Source organism: Sebastes fasciatus, chromosome 15, assembly GCF_043250625.1.
Source record: "Sebastes fasciatus isolate fSebFas1 chromosome 15, fSebFas1.pri, whole genome shotgun sequence".
In the NCBI taxonomy this organism is placed as follows: Eukaryota; Metazoa; Chordata; class Actinopteri; order Perciformes; family Sebastidae; genus Sebastes; species Sebastes fasciatus.
In genome coordinates, this window is record NC_133809.1 from 6,163,892 (window position 1) to 6,185,155 (window position 21,264).

Below are 21,264 nucleotides of genomic sequence, written 5' to 3' on the forward strand. Positions count from 1 at the left end.
TGATGTTCCAGTTTGTACCACAAGGGGGCGTCAAGACGACAAATTAAATCTCATTCAGCTGCAACTTTTTCTTTGTTTCTAGTTGTTGATTAATTAATCAATGATATCTCTTAGATTATATGACATTCCTAAATGCATTTAAATTACTGTTTCCTGTTGTGATATTGTACTGTGTTTACTCTGTGGTTGTTTGTCTTTGGCAAATTCTCAATCAGTTTGAGTTTAACAGCTTCACCAGGAGGTCCATTAGTTGCTAATTGACACCAGGTGAGCCAGGTGATTTCTCATTAGGCTGCTGATGTCACAGGTCTAAACACATGTGGTTTATCACACTCATGATTATATGAACAAGTGCATTTCTTTCAAAGGTTTCAGGTCATTATTTATCTGTTAAAATAACCTCCGAGAGGATTATTGTTCAATACAGGGTTTGAGAGAAGAGAAGAGAAGGTAAGACTTTTTTACTTTCACATGTTTCAGCAGCACAAGAAACACACTAAAGAGACTATTTACAGTAATGAAAACAACAATTCAAATAATACAGTCTACATTGCAATACTTACACATGACATGACTTGACCGTCTTTTTCATATTGTATATATTTTGTAAATGTAAATGTGATGATGTGGCTTTAAGGGTGCTAAATTCGATATTCAGAGCACTATGTGTCACTGTCTATGTAAAGATATAGAGGGTTAATGTCTACCTGAGCAGAGAATGAAGTCTTTCTCCCGCCGAGTGTGTTGTAATCTGAGTTTCTCCTCACTTTGTTTACAAAGCCGGGCCAGCCGCACGTGCATGTTCATGCATGTTAGCGTGCCCCACTTTTGTATAGTTACTGAATATCAGTGAAAATAGACATTTGTTATAACACTGTTGATCTGTCGGCCTACTGGAGACATCAAGGTGATGTAGTTTGGCTGTTTCTTTGCATTAAGACCGGTCTGATGTCTCAGCTCGTTGCAGTTGGTTATACAGTTCTAGTCCTGCTCCAATACAAAACTCCAATATGAAAATCTCTGATTTATAAGGGAGCATTTACTGTGTCTCAGCTTGCACTGGTTTTACTTCCCAAAATATGGTTTGCAGAAAATAATGTGTATTTTTTGTACTGCACGTTGTCGTGAATATCATAGAATACAGGTTTCTTTTGTTTAATTCATCATGCACGGCAAACATATTAAATAAGCTTTATTCACAACATTACAGAGTAATAAATAGTGTTTCCTAACAAACAGATGAAAACAGCAGTTTATAGATGAATCTAAAGTTGAGGGTTTGAAGGAGGAGATATAATTATTATCTCGCTCACACTCACAGATGTCAGACACCAGGTTTCTTTTTCTGTTGTTGCGGTCTCTCTCACACACGTTGTTTCCTGTTTATGTGACTCCAACGAACACAAACATGTTTTTTTAAGGAAACAAATGGAGAAAATAGAACGTGTTTGTAGTTCTGTTTGAAACCCACTGGTGGTCTTACTGTAACTGATAAAGAATATATTTACTCAAGTACTTAATTACAGTTTTACTTTACATCTTCTGCTACTTTATACTTCTACTCCACAATTCTGACTCAAATATTGAACTTTTTACTGCTCTACATTTATTTGATAACTTTAGTTACTTTGCAGATTCAGATTAATAATACAAAATATTAACAAAAAATAAATTATGACATATTAACATAGATTATAAATAAGATAAGATGGAAAAATTCAAATTCTAGTAGTATATAAAGTAATTAAAATGAGCTCCACCTTTACCAGCTGCAACATTAAAGTGATGAACACATTAATGCATCAATATTTATAATCACATTATACAGAAATTGGCCATTCTGCATAATGTGTACTTTTAATTTTGGGACTTTAAGTACATTTTGATAATACTTTTTAAATGTAGGACTTTCACTTGTAGCAGAGTACTTCTACACTGTTGTATTGTAACTTTTACTATAATATCTGAGTACTTCTTTCACCACTGTTGATGAGGGACTGTTTGCAGGGACAGATTTTACCGTTAGACAAGGTAACAACAGCCTGGCCCCCAAACTAAAAGCCCCCCTAACAGCTATAGATTTATTATGATGTTTACATATGAAAAATATTGAATTTTGTCACTATTCTAACTCACTGTACCCTGAAATAACTTACAAAAGGACCTCAAAGCACGTAAAAATATGCAACTCAACTGATATTATTTACAGTGTACTTCTACTTCAGAGGAAAATATTGTAGTAGTACTACATTACTCGTTAAGTTGCAGATTCAGATTTGACTCAAAAATATAACAATTAAAATAAGTTATTATTAATTAAACTATCCATGTTAGAATTAAAAGCTCCACCTTGAATAGATGTTAAGTACATTTAAGTACATTGTGCTGATAATTCCTCACTTTCACTTTTCACTTGAAGTAAACATTTGAATGCAGGACTTTTACTTGTAACTTCTACACTGTTGTGTTGCTACTTTTACTTCAGTAAAATACTTTACCGTTAGACAAAGTAACAGCCTGGGCCCCCAGCTAAAAGGGCCCTTTACAGCTAGAGATTTATTATGATGATTAGATAAAATGATTGAATGATGTTATTATTCTAACTCATTGTACCCCAATAATAACTTACAAAAGTCCCCCAAAGCACTTAAAAATATGCAACAACTGTATACTACATACTGTGTACTTCTACTTCAGAGGTACACATTGTAGTAGTACATTTTACCTGACAGAGGAATGTTACTGGTTATGTTGCAGATTCAGATTTGACTCAAAAATATAATATGAGATGCATTATGTTAGAATTGAAAGCTCCACCTTGAACATTGACGTTAAGTAAAGTGTTGATAATACCTCTCTTTCACTCTTCACTTGAAGTAAACATTTGAATACAGGACTTTTACTGTTCAGTATTAATAGTTTTACTTCCAAATTCCACCAAATTAAAACAAAAGCACTCCCTTGTTTCCTGAGCAGTACACCCGGGTGAATAACACACAGACAGACAGAGATTTATTGCTTTATAGTTATATAATTAGTATAATATCTAAAATAATAGTTCACATGAAAATGAGAGGAGACTACAGTTAAATATAACACTCGTACAGACTCTTTAAACTGATAATTGTCTTAAGTCTACCTGATAATGTTTTTATCTCTCTGACTGCAGCTAAATTTACCTCTCATGCTCTATCTAAAAACAACTAATGCATATTTCTGCCTCAGACAGTAAGCAGCTGTTGTTCGAGATATAACACACATTTATGGGTCATTGTGTAACTTCAGTTGACACAGAAAGTGAAGTTCTCCAGCTGTTTGCTCAGAGACGTGCAGTGTGGGGGGGTTGGTGGTGGTGCAGAGATGCAGCTGCGCTCTGTGAGCCGGAGGTTGTGGTGAAGAGGAGGGTTGCACCTTCGTCATTTCTCAGCACAGAGAAGGATCTGCAGGCTGCTCTGTGACCACATCCTCTCCTCTGCTGTCGCTCTCTACAACAACAGCTTTGACCTTCTTTTCTACACAGATGAGAACGGTGACTTCCTGTTGTTGTGTGGTGGACTCACACTCTGACATTTACTTTCCTACCGACACTGTTAGAACTGAAGGAATTAACTTCTTTATTCATGAAGAGAATCTAAACCGTCATAAACTTCTCTCACTTGTGCAAACTTAAATAAACCCACTTTAATAAAGTCAAAATTATTTCTTAAAAAAAATGTTAAAACACAGATTAGTTGATGGAATTTAATCAAATCAAAAGTCACTGGAGAAACTTAAGTCACATTTATAACACTTTATAATATCCATCATTTATAAATTGTAAATTAATAGTTAATTCAAATTTAGTTAATAGTTATTTTACTGTTAACACTGTGAAATTATAATTAATGTTTACTAATTATTAGTAATGCTATAATTTGTTATTTTAACAGTCATTTCATATCACATGAACTACTAACAAAATAATAAAAATATGATTAAACATTATTAATTATCATTCCATTGTTAACAGTAAAATAACTAAGTTTAATTAACTTTGAATTAAATTTGTTATTTTAACAGTTTACTGTTGCACACATTTCAATATTTTATATAGCCTACCATAGTATAAGTGTTTGTTAATGATTACGGTTATCAGCTATGATACACAATAGAATTTATAAAGTATTTATTTCATGTTTATTTCAGATTACACAAACTACTGATAAAATAACAAAACATATTAGTAAACATTATTAATCATCATTCCATTGTTTAACAGTAAAATAACTATTAACTAAGTTAACTTTGAATTAAATTTGTTATTTTAGCAGTTTATTGTTGCACACATTACAACATGTTATATGCTATATTATACATATGTGTTAATGATTACAAAATGCATTGTAAACCTTTAAGAAATTGTTTGTAAAACATCTATAAACATGACATCGATAGAGATTTGTTACACTTTGTTGATGGTTAATAATTTATTTGTAAACTGTCTATAAACATTATTTGGATGGATATTATAAAGTTGCAAGTGATGATTATAACACCTTGTTAAATGGTTAATAAATACTTTGTAAAGCATCTTTAAACATTATTTAGACAGATAGTTAATACTGTCAATGGTTAATAATTGTTTTCTGGTCCATCTCTCTATGTAATGTTTAGAGATGTTTTACAAACAATTTCTTAAATCACTAATGAATACTTAATATAGTGTATAAAATTTTGTAATGTGAGCAACAATAAACTGTTAATAGTTTATTAATGTAGTCAGAATCTAATTGTTATCAGCTATAAATTATTTATTTCATATTAAACAAACTAATGAGAAAATCATTTCATTGTTTGTTGACAGTAAAATAAATATTAACTAATTATTTATAAATGATGGTAATTATAAAGTGTTACCGTCACCTCTCAGTTTGCTCATTAGAAAACAGCTTGTGACGTTTATCTGAGCTGAGATGTTTCAACATCGTGTGTGAAGGTGAGAAACAGTTTCTTTTCTCAGAAATCAGATAGACGAGCAGCTAAAAATACCTCAACCCTGTCTGTGGAAAAACTGATGTTCAGATGTGAGAGCGATGTCTAATTCTTTCTCGTTTAAATAAACCGTTATGGTATGAACACTATCTGATATGAGATTAACCCATGAACTAGATATAAATAAAGTTTTCCTGTCTGGAGACATCATGAGAATCATAAATAACTTGTTTTATAGAGAAATGAAAGCACGTGATTGATCCTCTGAAGTACTTTTATTAGAAGAAAATTAAGCAAACAAGTGATTCACAACCACAAAGATATTATCATAAGTATATATAAAAATGTGTATTTGCATGCCAGTTTTAACAAGAATATGCATAGAACTGCTTATCTATTTTAGCAGAATGCAAAATACCCTTCAACATACAAAGTTGTGGATTAATAACTTCAATGTTTTAAGCGTTTATTTACAGAAGCCGACACTTTTGACCTCGTAGGATTCACGTGATCAGCTCTCAGTTGTTCTGCTTTCCAGCTGAACTCTGCAACAGACAGAAAGGACACAATGTCAGGAGCTCTTCTTATTACTCGTTCATTCACATGTTTGTTTCTAAGTGCAGTGAATCAACAACAGGTCACACTGTGTGGGACAAACCTGAAGCTTCCACACCAGAAACGCTACGAAGGCTCCGTAGATGCTGCTCTTGATGATGAAAACAGTGTAGGAGAGTTTGGCGCTCTGTGTGATCTTCAGATATTTCTCTGCAGGGAGTTCAAACATTGACATCAGTGACATGATTCAAAGAGGAAACATCCACGGCACTTTGGTCTATACATACAACACAGTTTAGTTCACAGTTTGTAAAATAATCAGGATATTTAATCTATTTGATTCGTGTACATTAGGGCTGTCGAAGTTAACGTGATAATAACACGTTTACCCAAATTCGTTTTAACGCCACTAATGTCTTTAATGCATTAATGCAACTTTTAGGTTGTAGCTTTGTTTTAAAGCTAGAGTGCAGATACTGGTATCATATGAAACTAGAAAAACCTAAGAAATCAATTGCTATCAACCATGTCATACTAGCTTTGTCGAGAAGGAGTTTAAATAACGCTCCAAACTTACGCAAAGTTTTGGTGAGGAAAAACTGGCATAGCCATTTTCAAAGGGGTCCCTTGACCTCTGACCTTTGTTTCTGGACAATATCTGTCATTATTTTGTGTTAATTGATTTCCAATAATAAATATATACATACATTTCTATAAAGCAAGCATATTTGCCCACTCCCATGTTGATAAGAGTATTAAATACTTGACAAATCTCCCTTTAAGTTTAATTTTGAACGGATAAAAAATGTGCAATTAATTTGCGATTAATCATGATTAACTATGGACAATCATGCGATTCAATATTTTAATCTTTTGACAGCCCTAGTACATAGATCTTTTTTTTTCCGCTCAGCACAACTTTAAACAATGTATTTTTCATGTGTTTTCTTACAAACGTCCAGCAATACGTGACACACGTGTCAATTTCCGCTCCAGTCTTTTCAAAACAAAACTGCGTAGTTAGGTTGAGGAATAGATCAACTTGATTAGGTTTAGGCAACAAAATTACTTAGTTAAGTTTAAGAAAAGATGGTGGTTTGGGTTTAAATAACGCCAGAAGTGCCGCAATTTAAGTACGAAGGTTGTGTGACAAATAAATCAACGTTGACTTCTGGTTTCACACGGGACTCAAACACTAGTCTCCTGGGCGAACATCCTGTGTTTTTTGACCCACCCATCCACTCCGACCTCGTCTCTATGCGGTGTTCGCCGCTCTTTATATTTAACAATTATTACGTGGGTTACATACAAACTGATTTTGTGCTGACCATCACGAAAATTATTTTAAAAATTTGTGTCTATGTAGATGACTCAATACATTACATTTCGTGACTATCTCACCAACTGCTGTGCGACTGGGCTGGTGTTTCTTTCCAAATATGTAGGACACTAAATGTTTGATAACCACAGTAGAGCTGATGCATTGAGGCGTACAGAAAAACAATATATTTACCTCTTGTCATGAGATCTCCTTTAGCTGTTAGAAGAATAAGAAATAGATTAGACGAGGACAGACGATTGTTGATGTATTTAGGTCATTTCTGAGTTGCAAACCTACCTTCTTCCCCTTCGATTGATTCTGAATAAAGTTCAGTATGCGTCCCATTGTAGAAGCTGACCTTGCAGGTGAATGTTTTGGTGGGTGTGAACCAGTCTTTGGCAGAGACCCTCAGCCTGCTGGTGATCGTGTAATTGTTGCCTTCCCGCAGGGCAGCTTCGTCAGTCGCCACACCTGTGGTGACGTTCTCCTCGTCGATCTCCCAGAATACACCGACATGGTCCGGGTAGAATCCACTGGCCACACACACAAGGGTCTTCTTCTTGGCATTGTCTTTCTGGTTTCGACACTCCTTTGGTGAAGGTTGAAGCACTTTCACTGTCGGTTCAGTGATATTAAGATCTTTTTCTGCAGGACGAAGGACAGAAATCACTAAATTAAAACTTTCTCTAGCTGACTCTAATCTACATGAGACCTCTTAATACCAGAATTTACACATGAACATCAGGGTACAAAAAGACTGAACACAAATAAAACATTACAGGAAGAAGATTTAACAAGTCTTATCTTCAGATAAATGTTTGGTTTTATGAGCTGATCTTACTGAGAACTGTTAGTTTGGTTCCCTCTCCAAAATCAGCAGGATAAGTGTTTGAACACATCGCTGTCTCACATGTGAAAAACCGTCTACAGTGGCTGATTTAACTTCTAACTTGTTGTTGTTTTTTTACAGCATTTGTGAGTTTTTCACTAACATACATATAAAGTACAATCATGGATCCCACTCATAGACTCATTAAATCCATTATTTCATGCACGTTTCAATGCAAGGAAGCAAAAACTATATTTTACCATCTGTTTAGCAACTGAGAAAATGTTTATAATGACATCCTCTGAAAGCTTAAAAATAATGCATTTGTAGTCTGGCACTTAGACTAAACTTTGTGCCATAGAACAGAGAGATTTATCTCAAACTTAACATTTTCTTTTGGAGTTTTGACGCACAGCAACACGATGCTGCTCCAGCAAATCACTAAACAAGACATTCAAACAACCCTAAAATTCGCTCAACACAATAATCCTCAGGTTTAAGTTAAGAGAAGATCACAATACAAACATTTCTGCATGTGATTTTTCATCATTTTCTTACCCAACACTGTCAGTTTGGTGCCACTGCCAAAATAAGCAGGATTGTAGCTGTTCACACTGATACAAGGCTGCAGAAAAACTGCTTGAGCTTTCAGCTCTGAGAGCTCTAAACTGTCTTTGTGCTCGTTTTCAGGAAGTAAAACCGTAAAGCACACATGCATGTAGAAACAATACATACCAAATTGCAAACAGCATTAAACTTCTGATTTAAGGTCTATTCAAGACATTAAAAAACAACCCTCAACTCTAACCTGGTAGTTATAGTTTGCTGTTATATCCTTTAATGGAACATTATGTTAAGTTTAGTGATTCTTACCTAAAACGGTGAGTTTAGTTCCAGCTCCAAAGAAAGCTTCTCTCTGACTCACAGTGTTTCACAGAGATGATAAGAAGTCGCTGTGAGAGGAATAATCTGGGCGTACAGCCAAATGTTTTAATGCTGAACCACTTTTACTGGAGAGATAACACAGCTCAAACTTCCACCAGAACTTCTTTTTGCTCTTTTAAAAAAGAGAACACTTTGTTTACTAGCAATAAATACAAGGTCTAAAATATATATATATATATTAAAACTGCACATTTTTCTTACTCACATGCTGCAAATAAGCTGTGAATGATGCTCTGAGAGATGTTTTTGTTGCAGGTTTTCTTACCTAAAACAGTGAGTTTAGTTCCAGCTCCAAAGTAAGCCTCGTTGTAGGAGCACAGAGACCTTCGACTGTTACAAAAACTCTTCCTACTGCCTCTCTTTATCTGGGACACTTTAAAGTCTTTACATGTCAAAGAGTGACATCGTTGGAATAATTTCAATCTACTTTAGTTTGCAATAGAGTCAAATCCTACTAGACTTATTGTCACCATTTAAACATCTAGTCTTGCTTTCTGTGGTTATTTTATGATTATTTAATCTATTAATGGGTGAAACATTGGTGGTTAGGAGTCATTTGAGCCTTAGAGTATCTTTATAGTGTCATGAACATCTTAACAAAATCATACCTGAGCAATATTTAATGAACTTTTAAATGTTTTCTTACCTAAAACTGTTAACTTTGTTCCTCCACCAAAGAAAGCTTCTGCACCACTACCAGTGTCACAGTGAACCTGATCAGTGCTCAAACAGCCCAACATGCTGCTTTTACTTTGAAGCTTTTCTATCCTTTAACAACAACTACAACGACAGCCTGTCTTTAACAAGTTGCAAACATTTCAATAACCACAAGACTTTATGTTAACTTACCGAGAACGGTCAGTTTAGTTCCCTGACCGAAGTAGGCTTCGTTATTGGCACAGAGCTTCAGCTTGATATCAAAAACCTCTCAGCGGAGCTTAAACTAGACTTGAGTGCTGTAACTTTCTTAAAGAAACACACAAAAATATTCTGTTTTCTTACCTAAAACTGTTAACTTGGTTCCTCCACCAAAGAAAGCCTCTGCAGTACCACCAGAGTCACAGTGAACCTGATCAGTGCTCAAAACACATGCTGCTTTACCTCGAAACTTTGCTTTTTAGTTTTACAATAAACGCAACTTTCCTTTAAAACCAACAGCCTATTTCTTTATACAAGAATCATTTACAGACATCTCAATACCACCCTTTATGATAACTTACCGAGAACAGTCAGTTTAGTTCCCTGGCCGAAGTAGACTTCGTACTGACACAGTGTTTAAGCTTGAGAACAAAAAGCTCTGAGCAGAACCTAAACAAGACTTGAGTGCTGTACATTTCTTAAAGAAACACTCCAATTTTAATGTTTTTTTCCCGATATCTTACCTAAAACTGTTAACTTTGTTCCTCCACCAAAGTAAGCCTCTGTAGTCTGGGTCACAGTGAACTTGATCAGTGCTTTAACAGCCCAACATGCTGCTTTTACTTTGAAACTTTGCTTTTTAGTTTTGTAATAAATGTAACTTCTCTTTAAAAACCCAACAAATGCAGCCTGTTTTTAACAAGTTGTATGCAATACAGACATCTCAATAACCACCTTCTTTATGTCTTACTTACCGAGAACAGTCAGTTTAGTTCCCTGGCCGAAGTAGGCTTCTCTATTGGCACAGAGCTTCAGCTTGATATCAAAAAGCTCTGAGCTGAACTTAAACTAGACTTGAGTGCTGTACATTTCTTAAAGAAACACTCACACAAAATTAAAAATCTGATTTCTTACCTAAAACTGTTAACTTTGTTCCTCCACCAAAGAAAGCCTCTGCACCACCACCAGAGTCACAGTGAACCTGATCAGTGCTCAAACAGCCCAACATGCTGCTTTACTTTGAATCTTTTCTTTTTAGTTTTGTATTAAATGTAACTTCCCTTTAAAACCCAACAACTGCAGCCTGTTTTTATCAAGTTGTATGCAATACAGACATCTCAATAACCACCTTCTTTATGTTAACTTACCGAGAACAGTCAGTTTAGTTCCCTGCCCGAAGTAGGCTTGGTACTGACAGTGTTTAAGCTTAACAACAAAAAGCACTCAGCAGAACTTAAACTAGACTAGACAACTCAAATTACAATGCTTTTTTTTTTTAAAAAGAAATTCAGATTTCTTACCTAAAACTGTTAACTTTGTTCCTCCACCGAAATAAGCCTCTGCACCCTGGTTCACAGTGAACTTGATCAGTGCGCAAAACAGATGCAGCTTTTACTTTGAATCTTTGCTTTTTAGTTTTATAATAAATGCAACTTTACATTAAAACCAACAGCCTATTTTTTTTTGTGAAGAATCTTTTACCTCTCAATAACCACCCTGTTAGACTTTATGTTAACTTACCGAGAACACTCAGTTTAGTTCTCTGGCTGACATTTAAGTTTATTAACAAAAAGCTCTGAGCTGAACTTAAACTAGACTTTGCTTTATGTTTCATAAACAAAACACACAATAACAAATTTAAATTGTTCTGATTTCTTACCTAAAACTGTTAACTTTGTTCCTCCACCGAAGAAAGCCTCATAACCAGTGTCACAGTGAACTTGATCAGTGCTCAAACAGCCCAACATGCTGCCTTTACTTTGAAACTTTAGCTTCTAGTTTTGTAATAAATTGTCTTTTAAAAACCAAGAACTACAACCTGTTTTTGTTTGTTTACAATACAGACATCTCAATAACCACCCTCTTTATGTTAACTTACCGAGAACAGTCAGTTTAGTTCCCTGGCCGAAGTAAGCTTCGGCATTGGCACAGAGCTTCAGCTTGATATCAAAAAGCTCTGAGCTGAACTTAAACTAGACTTGAGTGCAGTAAGTTTCATAGACACAATAACAACATTTTTTCAAATTGCTCTGATTTCTTACCTAAAACTGTTAACTTTGTTCCTCCACCGAAGAAAGCTTCATAACTACCAGAGTCACAGTGAACTTGATCAGTGCTCAAACAGCCCAACATGCTGCCTTTACTTTGAAACTTTGCTTTTTAGTTTTGTAATAAATGTAACTTCCTTTTTAAAACCCAACAACTGCAGCCGGTTTTTAACAAGTTGTATGCAATACAGACATCTCAATAACCACCTTCTTTATGATTACTTACCGAGAACAGTCAGTTTAGTTCCCTGCCCGAAGTAGGCTTCGCCAATGGCACAGAGCTTCAGCTTGATATCAAAAAGCTCTGAGCTGAACTTAAACTAGACTTGAGTGCTGTAAGTTTCATAAAGACACAATAACAACGTTTTTTTTTTTTTAAATTGCTCTGATTTCTTACCTAAAACTGGTAACTTTGTTCCTCCACCGAAGAAAGCTTCAAAACCACCAGAGTCACAGTGAACTTGATCAGTGCTCAAACAGCCCAACATGCTGCCTTTACTTTGAAATTTTAGCTTTTAGTTTTGTAATAAATATAACTGTCATTTAAAACCAACAACTACAACCTGTTTTTTTTTGTTTTCTTTACAATACAGACATCTAGATAAGACTTTAAGTTAACTTACCGAGAACAGTCAGTTTAGTTCCCTGGCCGAAGTAGGCTTCAGCCTGACACAGTGTTTAAGCTTAAGAACAAAAAGCTCTGAGCTGAACTTAAACAAAACTTAAGTTCTGTATATCTCTTAAAAAAAGCATTCAAATTACAATGTTTTTCCCCCCATTTGTTTTGATTTCTTACCTAAAACTGTTAACTTTGTTCCTCCACCAAAGTAAGCCTCTTCAGTAGAGTCACAGTGAACCTGATCAGTGCTCAAACAGCCCAACATGCTGCTTTTACTTTAACTCTTTTCTTTTTAGTTTTATAATAAATGGAGCTTTCTTTTAAAACTAACAACTTGTTTTTAGGTGCAAGAATCTTTTACAAACCTCTCAATAACCACCCTGTTAGACTTTATGTTACCGGTTTGTTTCTTGGTTGAAATAGACTTCGAAGTGACGTTTAAGCTTAAGAACAAAGAGCTCTGAGCAGAACTTAAACTAGACTTGAGTGCTGTAAGTTTTATAAAGACACAATAACAAAGGTTTTTAAAATTGTTCTGTTTTCTTACCTAAAACTGTTAACTTTGTTCCTCCACCGAAGAAAGCCTCACCACCACCAGTGTCACAGTGAACATGATCAGTGCTAAAAACAGCCTAACATGCTGCTTTTACTTTGAATCTTTAGCTTTAGATGCTTTTAAATGAACTATATTGTATTGAATGTCACTTTTTTTAAAATCCTGAACCAAGATTTGCTGCTCTGCGGTCTAGTTTTTACAAGTTTGATGTAAAAACAAAAGTTTTTCCTTCAACATTCAACCTGTTTGTTCACGTTTTACTTCTCTTACAGGAGAATTAATCAGAAGAACATTTGACGTCTTACTTACCGAGAACAGTCAGTTTAGTTCCCTGGCCGAAGTAGGCTTCGTAATTGGCACAGAGCTTCAGGTTAATATCAAAAAGCTCTGAGCTGAACTTAATGTTTCTAAATGCACCACTCCAATAACAAAGCTTTATAAATTACATTAGTTCAGTTTGAAGCATCCTTGACTCACCCAACACAGTCAGTTTAGTTCCTTTTCCAAAGTAAGCCTCGTTTTGGTTGTCACAGTGCAGAAATACTGAGCATGAAACTCTGGAGTCTTTCTTTTTCAGGTTTTTACTGATACGTCTGTTTATACTAAGACTCTAAAGCAATGTGACATTTATTAAAACACAGTAATAAACTTAAATATTTACCTAAAACTGTCAGTTTGGTTCCTTGGCCAAAGTAAGCAGGTTCATTGTAGCTCACAGTGTTCTCACTTCAGCTCAATATTTAAACTTTCTCACAACTACAGTTTTTTTCCTTCGCTTTCATACCAACATTTCAACTGTTGTGAGTTTGTTGCAGTGAAGTGAAGCAGGGAGAGATCTTACTTACCCAGAACAGTGAGCTTTGTTCCCTTTCCAAAGTAAGCTTCAGTTCCAGAGTCACACTGAATGTCTCCTCTACCAAAAAGTCTCTAAACTTTCCATCATCAGCATGTTGAGATGTGTGATAAAGTGTGATAATCCAGAGGATGAAGAAGGTTTAAACATGCAGGATGAGCTTCATAATGTCCACATTGGTTGTTTATGTCAAGATGAGTAAAAGAAGCATCCCAGTGCTCCACTAAATGTATTTATAAAAACTCAAATTCAGCTAAATTTTCATATTTATGTTGACTTTCCAGAGCCAGTTTCATCTGACAGCTCACACACCTTCAGATTATTGATGTTTCTGCTCTCCCAGGCCTCCCAGGTAGTTTATAGCCGTCTACACAATGGGTGTTAATGGGAGGAGGTTTTTGTACGGCGGCTCTATTGGAATGTATCACCGTGGCCCCCTGTCCCCACGATGAAAAAGCATCACACAAAAACCTAAAGCGTGTTTGGTTGTCACCCCTCTCCTCCTCCCCCCCACCCGGCTCCTCCATATCTCAGCCTCCATCTCTCTCTGTGAGAGAGCAGCTGTACTGACGGCTCAACGGCCTCCAACCTCACTGCTGCTATTTCTGTGACAGCTAAGAAAAGAAGCAGAACAGAGGGAAGGAAAAGGGAAGCTGCTCTTTGTTTGTGTTTGTTTGTAGCTGTTCAGAGGGAGGGACGTCTCTGCTGGTCACACCTCTTTATCTCTTTATCCTCCCAGTTAACAGTGAACCCAGGACTCGCATTTACTGACAGATGGGACTCATACTGTAGGTGGTGCTCTTTAAAAAGAGCACGGAGTAAAATGTCAGACAGAAGTGGCATAAAAGCTTCCAATTTATGCTACAAAGTTTTTAAAAGTTACGAGTAAAAGTCCTGCATTAAAAAGTACATAAAGTACCAAAAGTAAACATACTCTTCATGCAGAATGACCCGTTTCAGAATCGTATATTATCGGATCATAATTATTGATGCATTAATATGTAAGCATCACTTTAATGTTGCAGCTGGTAAATGTATTTGTTGATTATATTTAGTATTTATAATGAGAATCTGCAAAGTAACTAAAGCTGCCAAATAAATACAGTGGAGTAAATATTCCCCATCGTGAAGTATGAAGTAGCATAGAATGGAAATACTCAAGTAAAGTGCAAGTACCTCAAAACTGTACATGAGTAAATATACTGCACAATGAGCTAAATGCTATGATATGTGACATTCAATGAATAGTCTATGTTTAAATATCTGTTCCTATAAAATAAACATATTAAAATTAGACATATGAATACATCAGTGGTGGACGAAGTACTCAGATCTTATACTTCAGTAAAAGTAGTAATACCAGTGTAGAAGTACTTCTACTTCTACTACTCATTAAGCACAACGACCCATTTCAGAATAATATATATTATTGTATTATAATTAGTGATGCATTAATGTGTTCATCCCTTTATTGTTGCAGCTGGTAAAGCTTGTGAATTTCACTCAACTCAATAAAGTTTTATCGTAATCGATAATAATACATGATACATTATTTGTTAATTGTATTTTGTATTATTAATCTAAATAGTCAAAGTAACTAAAGTTATTAATTAAATGTGGAGTAAAAAGTGCATTACTTGCCTCTGAATTGTAGTGGAGAAGAAGTATAAAGAAGCAGGAAAAGGAAATACTCAAGTAACGTACAATACCTCTAAATTGTACTCAAGTAGTACTTGAGTATACGTACTTTCCACTGCTGGAATTAATTTATTTTATTGATTAATTTATTACTGTCTGTTGAAGTTTTACACTGTACATTTATTTTTATCTTTTATTATTTAAGATGAGTATTAAACCAAATGATTGGTATTACAACTAGGGTGCTCTTATTCAAAATAAAACCTTTATGTTCTTTTGATATCTACTTAAAGAGGATCTATCATGCTCATTTTCAGGTGCATACTTGTATTTTGAGTTTCTATTAGAACTAATGTTCAAAAAACGCTTTTCCTCCCTCTGGTCAACCGAACCAAACTCTTCGGACTCCGCTCCAGCTCCGCTCTAACTAGCTTTGTTTCAGGGCGTGCCAAACTGGCTGCTAGGCAGGTATTATGCAAATGTGTTACTTGGTGACATCACCACGTTACGGAAGAAAAGGTGGGACTTCAAGCGAGGCGTTTGAGGCAGTTCAGGAGCAGTGTTTCTGTGGGGGAGAGAAACTCTCTTTGGCCTGCCTGCCAATAAACAGCATGACATACTCAGTTCTCAGATGACTAAACCTCTGAGCAGCAGCTGTTGTAAGTGGTAGGAGGTTTTAGTGAAGCAGTTGTATTAAACCACATCACTGTGTACTAGCAGCGCAGAAATACACAGCTGAGTCTGATGAATTCACTTTGCGAATGATCAGAGATCCTTTCATTGTGCCTCCTCCAATCTGGAACCTGGAGTTTTTAAACTGCTCCTCGTAGTTCGGTTTAGCGTCGAGGACCGTGTACCCGATGAAGATCATAGACCGACCGCTCTGTCGGTGCTGGTACCACAGCATCACCTGAAGGCCGCTGTCATCATGGCTGCAGTCGATCGTGAGCTCCTCAGTCCCTTCCTTCACTACTTGAGAAGAGGACTGTTCAACGGTTACGCTTTCCACTTTTCCTGTGAAGAGTCAATTTATGTTATTAGTGAGGAGGTAAAGTTGTGATTTATAGGAATTCATCTTGAATAAACACAGTGGAGCAGATGTGCAGATTTTCAGAGAAAAGTCATACAACATTCAATCAGACTTACGTGTGAGCACAAGCAGTAAAAATCCAAACGTGTATAAAGCTGGAGGCATCCTGGAAACTTAAATCAAGGTCTGTGCAACAGTGACAAATAAATTCACAATTGTTTTCATCTTAAATTTGCAATGACAGCATAAAGGCTGACTGAAATCTGGTATCAGAGGTGGAGCCATACATCACACCTCCTCTTCCCCACCTTCTTCCTCTGCTCGCAGCTCATCTTGTAAAGCTTATTCTTTTTTAAAATTTAGATCACAAATGAATACATAAATTTGCTGGTGGATTTTCTTGGTGTAGTGGTTTTAAGAATAGAAACGGCTGACTGTAACCTGTTGTAAGAGTGATTCTGGAAAATATTTAAAGAGTGTGAGAAACTAAAATCAAAGCTGTAAAAACTAAAGATTGATATATATACTACATACCGGTACATACATTACATTCATGTTCCATTCATGAAGAAAAGGCGGGACTTCAAGCGAGGCGTTTCAGGCCGTTCAGGAGCAGTGTTTCTGTGGGGGAGATTAACTGCCTTTGACCTGGACTTTGGGCTTTGCAACTCTGCAGACCTTTAACATGCACAAAAAAACCTATACAACACACTAAAGGGGAAGGAAAAAGCACAAAAGCATCTCTTTAATTATGAGATGTTATAAGCATTTCTATGATGTTATGTAAGTTGTTCTGTAGAGGTCACGTACATGTAAATTGCAGCTTATTCAGTCTAATTCTTCACTATGATTCAATATTAATACCACTTTAATTATTTGACTTTGACATATCTTGACTTCTGAAAAGCTCATGATGATTTTTAAAAAATTAAATTTAAGTGTAATCCCACCTGAACCCTGTAGAGGTCAGTGTATGATAACCACTTAAACTTGATAAACTTTCATCTTTTCTTCCTGCACACTGAATTATAGTGAAATAAACTAACAGAGACTAAAAGCACTAAATGACACAGATGAGAGAAACTCAGGAAGACAATAATACTGAATGAGTCGAGTAATCTTTACCATGTTAACACCTGCTCACTTATCTGAGCTGATCAGCGTTGTGGTGCTGCAGGAACATCATGACAAACGATGAAGCATTCTTGTACCTTTTTAATGAATTAATAAACATTTTTTCTGTCATATTTTCACGTCACATTGATGTTAAACAGAGTTCAGCTCAGAGTTGAACTCATGAACCCTCCTCGTGCATCCCTCCTCCCCATCATCTCTCCCTCGTTTCTTCTTCAGGTTGTTGTTTAGCTGCTGAGGCTTTCTGAACCACTGTGCTCTCCTGGAGGCGCAGTAATACACAGCTGAGTCTGCAGCCTCCACAGGCTGGATCTGCAGAGAGGACTGAAGCACTGCAGGCCGTGACATGGAGTACTTGGATTTGTTGAAAGGAGCTTCAATGCTCCACGCGTTATTACTGAGAGAAGATGTCACCATCTGTATTTCCCCACTGCTACTGCTCTGTCTGTACCAGTACATGTAGTAATAGTCACTGTCATCTTGTTCACACTGCATAGTTACAGACGGCTCTCCTTCACTGCTGATTATAGAGGGAGGCTGGTCGATTTTTACACCAATGGAGGAATCTGGAAAACAAGAAGTGAATTAACAACTTCAACAAGGAATAATACGAACAAAACTTTAATTTCAACTGAATTTAAATGTTCTTACGGGTGAAAATGAGAACGGCAACGAAGAGCAGCTTCATTTTGACAGTAAAAAACTACATACAATCACAACTGTGTCTTCAGGTGGACCTTACTGTGCTGCTGCATCTAAACATATGAAATAAGAAAGTCTGAGGGAGTTTCTCAGTGCAGCCACAGTCTCCTAGTGGACACTGACAGCAACTAAAAGTTCCTGCTCAAGAGCACTGTGACACCCTGAGCAGCAGCTGTTGTAAGTGGTAGGAGGTTTTAGTGAAGCAGTTGTATTAAACCACATCACTGTGTACTAGCAGCGCAGAAATACACAGCTGAGTCTGATGAATTCACTTTGCGAATGATCAGAGATCCTCTCATTGTGCCTCCTTTAATCTGGAACCTGGAGTCTTTAAACTGGTCCTCGTAGTCCGGTGTACCCTGGAGGACCGTGTACCCGATGAGGCTCATAGACCGACCGCTCTGTCGGTGCTGGTACCACAGCATCGTCTGAAAGCTGCTTTTATCATGGCTGCAGTTGATCCTGAGCTCCTCAGTCCCTTCCTTCACTACTTGAGAAGAGGACTGTTCAAAGGTTACGCTCTCCACTTTTCCTGTGAGGATTCAATTTATGTTATTAGTGAGGAGGTAAAGTTGTGATTCATAGGAATTCATCTTGAATAAACACAGTGGTGCAGATGTGCAGATTTTCAGAGAAAAGTCGTACAACATTCAATCAGACTTACGTGTGAGCACAAGCAGTAAAAATCCAAACGTGTATAAAGCTGGAGGCATCCTGGAAACTTAAATCAAGGTCTGTGCAACAGCGACAAATAAATTCACAATTGTTTTCATCTTAAATTTGCAATGACAGCATAAAGGCCGACTGAAATCTGGTATCAGAGGTGGAGCCACACATCACACCTCCTCTTCCCCACCTTCTTCCTCTGCTCGCAGCTCATCTTGTAAAGCTTCTTCTTTTTTAAATTCAGATCTCAAATGAATACATACCTATATTTTCTGGTGGATTTTCTTGGTGTAGTGGTTTTAAGAATAGAAACGGCTGACTGTAAGCTGTTGTAAGAGTGATTCTGGAAAAATATTTAAAGAACTAAAACCAAAGCTGTGAAAACTAAAGCTTTATGAATTTACTACTACGAGCATTTGTAATTGTGTTAATGTGTTAATTTATGTGACATTGGTATCTCTGGGTCGTCAGTTAGTGTGGAAAAAAAAAACGAGAAATGGCTGAGATTGATGATTAGTGCCTGGAAACGACTTGTTGTGAAGTGAATGCAATAGAACGGGGCAGGGTGAATGTGACATCTAGTGGCTGAATGCTATCAATGTTATCAAAAACACCTTTAAGTCAGTCCATAGTCAGTTGTGTAAATAAAGTTGTTTAAAAGCAGACCACACCAATGCAGTGCCCTTTTGCATTAAGACAGGGTTATCTGCATGTTTTCATTCCCACCAAAGACGAGAAGAACTCGTCCATCAGAAATTAGAATAGAAGTAATGAAAGAAGAAGCTATGAAGTGTATGTGACCATCTATTGTTTTCACGTCACAGCAAATGTTTACAGTTTTGAAAAGATATTCATAGCTGGCTTTCATTGAAAATTAATAGTTAACAATTAACAGTATGTCCCTTTTAGTGTATCCAACATATTTCATTACATAAAAAATCTTAATATCAATTTATCCTTGATGACAATGCCAGTCCTTGCTTCTTGCCTTTTAAAGGGACTGTTTGTAAGAATCAGAAATGCTTGTTAACAACGATACCTGTGGCCGTTAAGTCGACCAAAGTCAGCGTCGGACTCGCTCTACATAGACATGAACGAGCATCGCTCAAAACACTGAGTCGACACACGTCAGCTAAAACCACAATATCACTCTATATTTCACCTGCTTGGCCGTAATGTTATGTCCCCTTTAATATATACGTGCATTTTGGTACATGATTGTGTTCATATTACACAAATATTTGTGTTTTTGCAGTAAATGCATTCACATTAGCAGAGTGTTCAGTTACTTTATTATATAATTAATCAAAAGTCCCATCAAATAGCAATACAATACATGAATCATACACCATTAAACAGCATCATATTCTCAGTTCTCAGATGACTAAACCTCTGAGCAGCAGCTGTTGTAAGTGGTAGGAGGTTTTAGTGAAGCAGTTGTATTAAACCACATCACTGTGTACTAGCAGCGCAGAAATACACAGCTGAGTCTGATGAATTCACTTTGCGAATGATCAGATATCCTCTCATTGTGCCTCCTTTAATCTGGAACCCGGAGTCTTTAAACTGTTCATCATAGTTCGGTTCACCGTCGAGGACCTTGTACCCGATGAGGCTCATAGACCGACCGCTCTGTTGGTGCTGGTACCACAGCATCGTACTAAGGCTGCTGTCATCATGGCTGCAGTTGATCCTGAGCTCCTCAGTCCCTTCCTTCACTACTTGAGAAGAGGACTGTTCAACGGTTACGCTCTCCACTTTTCCTGTGAGGAGAGTCAATTTATGTTATTAGTGAGGAGGTAAAGTTTACATTGAAGCAATGTGATTTATAGGAATTCATCTTGAAATACCATAAACACAGTGGTGCAGATGTGACAGAGACAGCGACACTTAATATTCAGAAAAGTCAGACTTACGTGTGAGCACAAGTAGTAAAACTCCAAACGTGTATATAGCTGGAGGCATCCTGGAAACTTAAATCAAGGTCTGTGCAACAGTGACAAATAAATTCACAATTGTTTTCATCTTAAATTTGCAATGACAGCATAAAGGCCGACTGAAATCTGGTATCAGAGGTGGAGCCATACATCACACCTCCTCTTCTCCACCTTCTTCCTCTGCTCGCAGCTCATCTTGTAAAGCTTCTTCTTTTTCTAAAAATCAGATCACAAATGAATACATACCTATATTTTCTGGTGGATTTTCTTGGTGTAGTGGTTTTAAGAATAGAAACGGCTGACTGTAAGCTGTTGTAAGAGTGATTCTGGAAAAATATTTAAAGAACTAAAACCAAAGCTGTGAAAACTAAAGCTTTATGAATTTACTACTACGAGCATTTGTAATTGTGTTAATGTGTTAATTTATGTGACATTGGTATCTCTGGGTCGTCAGTTAGTGTGGAAAAAAACCCCGTATAAATGGCTGAGATTGATGATTAGTGCCTGGAAACGACTTGTTGTGAAGTGAATGGAATAGAACGGGGCAGGGTGAATGTGACATCTAGTGGCTGAATGCTATCAATGTTATCAAAAACACCTTT

The 21,264-nt window shown here is 36.5% G+C and overlaps 2 gene segments (V, D, J or C); both read right to left on the bottom strand.

Moving 5' to 3' along the window:
• Positions 1–5,231: 5,231 nt before the first annotated feature.
• Positions 5,232–14,030, bottom strand: LOC141783541 (M1-specific T cell receptor beta chain-like). The segment is given in 6 exon segments: positions 5,232–5,516; positions 5,630–5,736; positions 7,040–7,063; positions 7,145–7,492; positions 10,235–10,275; positions 13,984–14,030. Coding segments are annotated over 6 exon segments (579 nt in total).
• A 1,866-nt stretch (positions 14,031–15,896) lies between these two features.
• On the bottom strand, positions 15,897–16,388 carry LOC141784046 (T cell receptor alpha variable 1-1-like). The segment is given in 2 exon segments: positions 15,897–16,207; positions 16,340–16,388. Coding segments are annotated over 2 exon segments (360 nt in total).
• Positions 16,389–21,264: the final 4,876 nt, after the last annotated feature.